We start from the raw sequence: 10000 nt of genomic DNA, 5'->3' as shown, positions 1-10000 counted from the left end.
TATCATTATCATCATTATCATGATAATAATAATTATTATTATTATTATCATTATTATTATCATTATTATTATCATTATTATTACTATTATCATCATCATTATTAATATAGCATATTATTATCATTAATAATATTATTACCATTATTATAATCTGTATTATTATTATTACTATTATCATCATTATAAACGTTCTTGTCATTATCATCATCATTATTACCCTCCTCATCCTCATTATTACTGTCATCACTGACACAGACCAGGCATGGGCACAGAGCTGGGCACGGGCACAGAGTAGGGCATGAACACAGACCAGGCATGGGCACAGCGCGGGGCACGGGCACAGATGAAAAAAACAAACACGGGTCGCATTGTCTTATTGATAGTAACTGCAGTAAGAAGAAAATAATACAGAAAACGATGGATAACTAAAGAATTAAAAAACTGAAGAGGGAAAAAAGAGGAGAGAATAAAAGAATAAGGGCCAAAAACGAGAGCCTAAAAGCAAAAGCTGTATTATATCCTTCAGATTTATTCCATTATGATCACTGTCATCACCATATCAAATGTTCTTGTACAACATTTAATGTTTATTTATTAATTTCCTTGTTCATATTTTCACGTGCTTATTCATATTTTCTTTGTGCCCGTTGACTTATTTGTTTATTTTTTTCCCTACGTGTTTCTTTACATATCTACGTGTTTATTGACTTTATTTAATTGTTCATTGATTTACTTATGTATCTGTTTATATATTCACATGTTTATTTATATATCTATGTGTTTACTGATTTATTTATGTATCTATTGCATATATATATTCATGGATTTATTAACTGATTCACAGGTTTATTTATATATCGCTTTTTATTGACTTATTTATGCGTTCGTTTCCCACTTTAGATTATCCGGAGCTTCGACTCAACGTGACATGAGGCTTCGCTCTGCAACCGACATGGCGACTGGTATATGTTGTCTTTTTTCCTCTTCATTTTATCATTGTTAATTTTTTTGTTAAAGTTAAATGATTACTTATATAATTACGTAAATAAATAGATGTTAATTGTACATTTTTTTTAGCTCTCTTTTGTAATGTCTATGTGTTTGTTTGTTTATTAGTGTTCGTTTTTCTTTCCCCATATTTTTTTTTTTTTTTTTTTTGTTTCCTTTTGTATTTTGTTTCTTCATGTTCTTCCCATTTCCCGCTATTATTATAATTATCAATATTGTTATTATTGTTATTATTATTATTATTATCATTATTGTTATTATTATTATTATTATTATTATTATTATTATTGTTGTTATTATTATTATTGTTATCATTATTATTATTATTATTATTATCATTATCAATTTCTTTTATATTTTTTTCTCCATCATTTTTGTAAATTTCCCATTATCGTTTTTTTTTTATTAATAAGTTACCTGCTAGCCTCCATAAAATAATAATATTTTCCTGTTTATTATCCAGTAACAGAGAAACCAATCTTTAAAGAGAGCTTGACTGACTTTTTTTTTTTCTTTCTTTCTTTTATCCTTCCATCATTTCGAAACTCCTTGTCATGTGTTCCCTCTTTTTTATCTTTTTTTACCTACTCTCTTTCGAAATGTTTTCCCCGCCTTGTCTCAGTCCATTAGCGTCGCGATTTTCGCAACAGTATTTTTTTTTTATTTTTTTTTTTATCTTTTCCTAATGCCACCTCCTCCCTTTCGAAACGTTTTCTTCTTCTTTATCTTTAATCCTTCCTTCAGTCCTTCAGCGTCGAGGTTTTCACAAGGTTTTTATTTTTTATATTTTTTCATCTTTTGCTTTCTGTCTCACTCCGAGCTTCTCACAACAGTCTTTTTTTTAAATCTTTTTTTACCTTTTATGTGAGTTTCTCACATTTTTTTTCTTTGTATTTATTTTTATTATTATTTTTGTTTTGTTTTATCTTTTCCTTCTTGTCTCACTCCGAAATTCTCACAACCGCTTTTTTTATCCTTTTTTTTTTACCTTTTTATTTTTTCTTAAATCTTTTCTTCTTGTATCACTCCGAAATTCTCACAACCGCTTTTTTATCCTTTTTTATTTTACCTTTTTATTTTTTATTGTCTCTTCCTTCTTGTCTGACTCCGAGATCCTCACCGCGGCTTTTCCCCCTCTCCGTCAGGAATGGAAGGCCCGTGGCTCGTGGTCATGATCGCGGTGAGCACGGTGGCGCTGATCGGCAACGTCACGGTGCTGGCCACGAGGTGAGGGGCGTCGCGCGCTCGTTCAGTTCTGGTCGGTTTTCTCGTCTTCACTTCTACTGCGGTTTTGTTTTATGATGGAAATGCTTATCCGTTATCGACACTTCTTTTTTTTTCTTTTTGTTGCTGTTTGTTTGTTGTTGTTGTTGTTATTATCCGTCATCGACACTTCTTTTATTTATTTGTTGCTGTTTGTTTGTTTGTTGTTGTTGTTGTTATCCGTTATCGATACCTCCTTCTTCTTGTTTATCTCATTTTTCTGCTCTTTCTTCCTCTGCTTCCTCTTCGTCTCTGTTTTCTGGTCTTCTTTTTCGTCAGCGTCATATCCTTGTCTGCATTTTTTTCTTCTTCTTCCTCTTTTTTTAATCTTCATTTTCCTCTTCTTCTTGTCTTTGACTTCTTCTTCGTTTCTTCATCTTCATCTTTTTCATTTTTTCTCTTCTTAATGTTCCGGTTCTTCTTCATCTTTTTATTCTTCTCCTCCTTTTTTCACTCTTTTCTTTCTCTGTTTGCGATATTTTCCCTGGTCTTTTTTTCTTTGAATGTGTCTTTCTATATTGCTTTGCATTCAGTCATACACTATTCTCTTTAAAGTATAAATATCCACATCTTAATTTGGATAAAATCTTATCTATTCGATATGAGTTTCAAATATATAACACAATTGCATTTTTCTCTGTCACTACGTGTTATTACGTTTTATCATGTGTTATTCATTATTATCATTATTATTCTAGTGGCAACGTACTGCTGTTTCTTGTTTATTTATTTTGAGTCATTATTTACCTGCTAGCATATTTTTTTTTATCAAACCCGTAACGTTCACACAATTTCTATTGACTAACCTGTTTTGTTTTTATCGTTAGGCTCCGTCTCTCTTATTTTTATTACTCAAATATTTTGCATCATTCTTTATTTATCATCATAAACAATTTATCACCATTTATGTAATATCTGCCTGCTGTTATTTTTTTCCATATCCTTCTTCTCTCTGTTTTTATCATTGTTTTCTGTTATGTATCTGTTATTGCACTGATTAAAACATCTATCTTTTACTCTTTTTTAAACCCTATCTCTTCTCTTTCTTATTCACTTCTCTTGCGCTAATGTCAATCACAAGAATTTGCTATTGATTCCTCTAATAGCTAGCTGCTATTACGGTCAGCTTCCTCGCCCCTTTCTCCGTCTTTACCTTTACATCATCATTTCTATGTCTTCACAGTAATTTTCTGTCCTTCACGTAATATTGAGATGTTGTTTTCTTCACTCATTTCTCTCTCTCTCTTTCTCATTCTTCTCTTTTATACCGTTATTGATCTGTTATCACAATATTTCCCTATCATTTATGTTATATTTAGTTTTTTTCCCTGTGCCTTGTCTCATCCCTTTCTTACTCACTTATTCTTTTCTCTTACATAGTTATTCATTGTTATAACAGTTATTCCCTATAATTCATGTAATATCTGGCTGTTAATCTTTCTACACATTCTGTCATCTCTTTTACACCAATTCCCCACCTCCCCCCCCAACAAAAAAATAAAAATAAAAATAAAAATAATAATGGAAATACCAATAATGATAATAAATGCATGCAACATCAGCCAACTAATCATCTCCCCCCCCCCCCCCACATCCTCCCCCGTCTTTTAGCAAGCGCGACTCCCCCGGCCAGGTCTTCAGCTGCGGCACCGCCATCTCCAGCAGCCTGACGAGCGTCTTTGCCGTGTATTACCTCTGCTGCATCTACGGCCTCATCGACGACAGTGACACCAGAGAGTCCCTCTATCTCTGCCTTACTCGGCTTTGCGGGGCGGCCTTCTGCGTGAGGTGAGGCGAGATCTGCTTTTCTCTCTTTCTTACTGTATGAATTGTGTGTATGATTTTCTTCTGGTTCTCTGTGTGGCCGTCGCTGTCTGCCTGTCTGTTTGTGAGTCTCTGTCTGGCTACTTGTTTGTTTGTTTCTGCCTGTCTGTCCGTTTCTGATAAAGATCGAGAGAGAGAGAGAGAGAGAGAGAGAGAGAGAGAGAGAGAGAGAGAGAGAGAGAGAGAGAGAAAGAGAGAGAGAGAGAGAGAGAAGAGAGAGAGAGATTAATAAATAGATAGATAGATAGACAGATAGATAAAGATGGAAGTAGTATTAATGGAAGAACTAACCCCGCATGTATTTAGTCATAATGTTTCTCTCTCGTCGCCAGCGCCCTTAGTAATCATATATTGCACGGAAGCCATAATCTGCAACGCGCAATGACGCTCTCTCACTCTCGCCCCCAGCGCCACTATCTGCACCCTGTTCGCTGCCTCCGCCGACCGCTTTATGGCCATCATGTTTCCCTTCGTGTACGAGGTCCACGCCACCAAAAAAATCGCCTTCCGCCTCCTCGTCGTCATATACCTCTACCTCGCCGTCTTCTACGCCTTCCCCTTCCTCTTCGCCGCTCACCTGCTCAAGAAGGCGACGTGCCAGTACAGCCAGCTGCTCTGGGACGAATACAACACGATCATGCTGCTCGGGAACGTTGGGCTCCCGCTCGTCGGGTGCGTCATCCTCAACGTGCCCGTCTTCCGCACGGCGTTCCGGCAGCGGAGGTCAGTGCTCCGCCGCGGCTGGGTTATGTGTGTGGTTATGCATATGCATATATATATATATGTATATGTATATATATATAAATATATATATATATATATATGTATATATATATGTATATATATATTCTCTCTCTCTGTCTATATATATACACATATATATATCTATATATGCATATGCCTATATATGTGTGTATATATATACACACACATATATATATATATATATATATATATATATATATAGAGAGAGAGAGAGAGAGAGAGAGAGAGAGAAAGAGAGAGAGAGAGAGGTACACATATGTGTCTATATGTGTATATGTATATATATATATGTTTATACATATACATATATATGTATATATATACATATATATGTATATATATACATATATATACATATATATATGTGCATATATGGAAAAGGTATGAACATGAATTAATATCTTCACAACACAAGAGATGTATTTGACCGGTTTCGAAACCGGTCAAATACATCTCTTGTGTTGTGAAGATATTAATTCTTATTCATACCTTTTCTACATTTGTCAACATGAATGTGGTTCATGTACATATATTTATGTATATATATATATATATATATATATATATATATGTTTATATATTTATTTATACATATATACACATATATGTATATATATGTATATATACATATATATACACGTATATATACATATAAATATATATGTATAGATATATAGATATATATATATATGTGTCATATCGAAATTTTTCATTTATAATACAAAAAGTGTTACTGTGGTATCCCCACCACCACCAGGGTTTTGGATTTTAAGGAAATCCAGTTCTGACTTTACTGATTTTAACTTGAGTAGCATGACTTAACAGACTTAAGGCTCATGGGGTCAATTGAATTTATTCCTCTGCTGAATGTTCCGAAGATGCAACGGTTATAAAACAGTTTTAATTAATTACTTTTATTCTGTAATCTAATAATAATAAATATGTGGTATATTAAAATGGGTTTAACACTAATAAATATCAGAAAATGACAGGAATACTGAATACTTTTACCTTTACTGAATTAGTTCAAGTCTATGATTAACTTAAATTTTACACCCTCCACATGCCTACTAATTATAAATCAATAATAATCATAAAGACAATGTAATAAAGATAAAAGTGAGACGGGATTGAAACATATAAAATATATCCACTCCCAACTTCCCACTAATTTTCGTTATTTCAATTGGTCGAATTAAGTAATCAATCCTTCACTACCTTCACAATTTTCCTTTCCTACACTTCACTTTGGTCTTTGAATCCTTTCCCAGTTCATTCCTAGGCACAATCGGAATTCTCTCCTTTGACTAATTACCTTGTATCCATGCCAAGAGAGAGAGAGAGAGAGAGAGAGAGAGAGAAATGGCTCATGGAATCATGGTATGTTGTTCTCCTACAATTTTTTCCTGAGCTCTTTCTCTGTGTCTGCATGTGAGAGGAGAGCAGAAACCAGCCTTGGTTATCACAGTTCAATTAATATGGATTAAACATTTTTATTGATTCACTTAATAAGCATTACAACCATCAATTTTCGAGCAAACAAGATTTTAAATACCTGACACTTAACATATCTGTGTGTTAGAGGAGAGTTATGGTTATGAATATCTGCTTACTCCCCTCCTCCCCCACTGAATGGTGAACGCTTCAACAGACCAACCCTTTACAGATACTTACTCTAACTATCATTTATAACCCTAAATTTTGCTATATTGATATGCTTTCAAAATAAAAATACGTAAGTAAACATTCTGGTCGTGTTTGGCAATCCTAGGTGGTCCGGACACGTTTCCAATTTTAACCAATGCATCGATTAAATGTCCATTCAATCTTACACACACACACACACACACACACACACACACTTTTACCAAACTGAGTATTTATCATAGAAAGCTGAGGTTGGCCGCATTTCAAAAGGGAAAGGTTACGCATGATGTTGATATGAGAAAACCGCAACTAAGAAAAGAGAATACAACAGTTTAAAATGACTTATAATTTTAAAAAAATCATACTCTGTCGTAAATAATTGTAAAAATATAGTATAGAGATGCAAATTAGATCCTATTTAATGAGATGTAAGACTGAATTCCCTTCCTATTGGTAGATAGTGTTTTGTTCTCACAATTCTGCGGGAAAACACAGACAGACCTTTTCTCATTTAAACAGGAAAAAATATTTACCCAGTATACTTAAAGACAGTGACGAAAAAGCGTTGTATATTGTTAGAATAGAAATTACAATAATTATGAGATAAAAAAGGAAAAGTTTCAGCATTATAAACATGATTACAACATTATTATCATCATAATCGTTATCGCTATCATTATTATCATTATTATTATCATCATCATCTTCATCACCTCCACCACCACCTTCATCATCATTATCATCATTATAATCATCATCATCATCATCATTAGCATCATCATCATTATCATCATCATCATCACTCCCGCCACCACCACCATCATCACCATCATCATTACTCCCGCCACCACCACCATCATCACCACCACCATCATCCCCATCACCACCACTCCCGCCACCACCGCCATCATCACCACCACCACCATCACCATCCCATTCAAGCTCTCTCCCCCCAAGGTCCCAGTTCAGGAATGGCAACCATCCCGGTGAGAGATCTCGCGTCTGGGAAGAATTTGGACTCAGTATAAGGACTTCCTTAACCGTCTTGACCTTTCTTGGCTGCTGGGCGCCTTTTACTCTTTATAAATTTATTACCTTGGTGACAGCGTCTCCTGTTGTGGCTGTATCACAGGTTAGAGGAAAGGTTTATTATCATTATTATCATTATTCTTTCCTTTCTTCGTGAGTAGTTGTTACTGTGGTGTTGACAGTGGTGGTGTTCTTTTCGTTGTTGTTCTCGAAGTCCTGTTTAGGATGATTGGTTTTTTTTTATTTTCTAATGAATATATACCTTTGCCTTTCTCTCTCTCTATCTCTCTCGCTTTCTCTTTCTCTCTGTGTCTCCGTCTTTATTTGTCTGTCTTTCTCTCTCTCTCTCTCTCTCTCTCTCTCTCTCTCTCTCTCTCTCTCTCTCTCTCTCTCTCTCTCTCTCTCTCTCTCTCTCTTTCTCTCTCTCTCTCTCTCGCTCTCTCTCTCTCTCTCTCTCTCTCTCTCTCTCTTTCTCTCTCTCTCTCTCTCGCTCTCTCTCTTTCTTCTTCTTTAAGTTTAGTTAATATCTAAGCAGCCATTTTACACGGGACACAAATAACAAATGTCATTATTCCTCTTGGTTTTATGAGAGTGGTTGTCAACTTATTTACTATAATTAATGTTCTGATGATATATATTACAACATCATCATGATTATTATCATCATTATTGATTTTACTGTTATCATCATTAATATTGTTATCATTGTTATTGCTATTGCTGTTGTTCTTCTTATTATTAACTGTACCTTCGACTGGTCACATTAATATCTTTCAGTGCATAACGCTTATTGTATCACTGTTATTGATATTATTTACTGTGGTTATGGATCGTTTGTTCCTTTTTACATATATATTATTATTATTGCAGTAGTTCTGTTTTGTTATTATTGTCGTTATTTTCACATCATAATTTCAGTTATTCATGTCATCGGGTATTACAAGGAATTAAAACCAACACAATTATTAGTCATCCCATCGGCTTATTAGCGCCCCCTCCTTCAAATCACCATTGCCATCACTATCATCATCATCACCGGGATTTCGTAGGGCATCTGGCAGAATAGTGAATCTTTCAGGTAGTTGGCGTCCTCCCCTTCTTCACCTGCGCCCTGAACCCGATTCTGCTCGGTCTGAAAGTGTCTCAGCTCCGAACCATCGCTGATTTCACCATCTTCTGGATCTTCGGCCTGTGCTGCTGCGCGCCCAAGGAGAGCGTAGACGACGTCCTTCTCGAGGGAGAACGGGAGATCGAGACCCGGAAGGACGAGGAGTCTTTGAGGGTGACTCCGTCTCTAGGGTTCGAAACTCGCACCGCAAAAGTGTCGGCACTGGAGACTACAACGCCCACCTCGTCTGTGAAGAGGGCTCATTCCTGCATCATCTTGTCACCAGAAATGCTGGAGAGTAACAACGACAATGACGCGAATGATGTGTTCTCTCAGTCAACGACTACGTGTCCTGGGTCGAGCTCCTCCCCGAAGACAGGGCACAAGCATTCGGACTTGGGTAAAACTGCGTGGAACTAATTGTCTGGGCTTGGCGACTCCTGTGACGCTTGTGCGTATTTGCGTGTGGCAATTTATGGGAAAACTATATTGTGTCAACATGTCTGATAACCTCATTTGTGTGTATTTCCTTAGTGGGCGTTGAATTATAACAATTATGATTATACTCGTAGCCTACAGGCCCTTATCCACGCAAAGTTGACTTGTCGGATGAGCCGGATTCTTACATAAACCGTAGCCCAGTTTCGTCTTGTATACATATGATTTAAACTGATGTTTTGCACTCGACGTGGACTGACGGTAGATGTGTTTAATATAAATATAACCGCAGATCTCGAAGACCGAGGAGAATAGATCGCGTGTGTGAAGCGGATAGCAGTTCAGAAGTCAACTGGTGAAGTCTTGTCATAATACTGCAATGTTTACACTTTCGGGTTGTGTTAATTATAATATGTATATTATATATGTGTATATATATGATTATATATATATCTGTATACATTTATGAATATATATATGTTTATATATATATATATATATATATATATATATATATAACTATATACCTTTTTATACATATATGTATGTATATATATGTACGCGTGCGCACATATATATATATATATATATATATATGTATGTGTGTATGTTTGTATATAGATATGTGTGTGTGTGTGTGTGTGTGTGTGTGTGTGTGTTTATACAAGCACACACACAGTAAGAAACACTGCTACTATATGAACTAATAAAGAGTTCGAAACGTTACGTTCGTTTTCAGTTCATATCGTATTTCTTTATATATATATGCGTATATATACACAGCATAATATACATTAATATATATATATATATATATATATATACACATATTATATGTACATACATATCATATGTATGTATATACATATATATTTTATATATTTATGTATGTACATAAAAATATATATGAATATGTAC

General features: G+C 35.0%; 1 protein-coding gene across 1 annotated transcript; it reads left to right on the top strand.

Moving 5' to 3' along the window:
- The first annotated feature begins 952 nt into the window (after positions 1-952).
- On the top strand, positions 953-9064 carry LOC125030812 (rhodopsin, GQ-coupled-like). The gene is made up of 6 exons (XM_047621122.1): positions 953-962; positions 2154-2235; positions 3883-4059; positions 4504-4818; positions 7465-7639; positions 8615-9064. The coding sequence occupies exons 1-6, from the start codon at positions 953-955 to the stop codon at positions 9062-9064; spliced, it is 1209 nt and encodes a 402-aa protein (XP_047477078.1).
- The last annotated feature ends 936 nt before the right edge of the window (positions 9065-10000 follow it).

The sequence above is a fragment of the Penaeus chinensis genome, chromosome 11 (assembly GCF_019202785.1).
Source record: "Penaeus chinensis breed Huanghai No. 1 chromosome 11, ASM1920278v2, whole genome shotgun sequence".
Classification (NCBI taxonomy): domain Eukaryota; kingdom Metazoa; phylum Arthropoda; class Malacostraca; order Decapoda; family Penaeidae; genus Penaeus; species Penaeus chinensis.
This window is presented reverse-complemented; position numbering and strand designations above follow the sequence as displayed.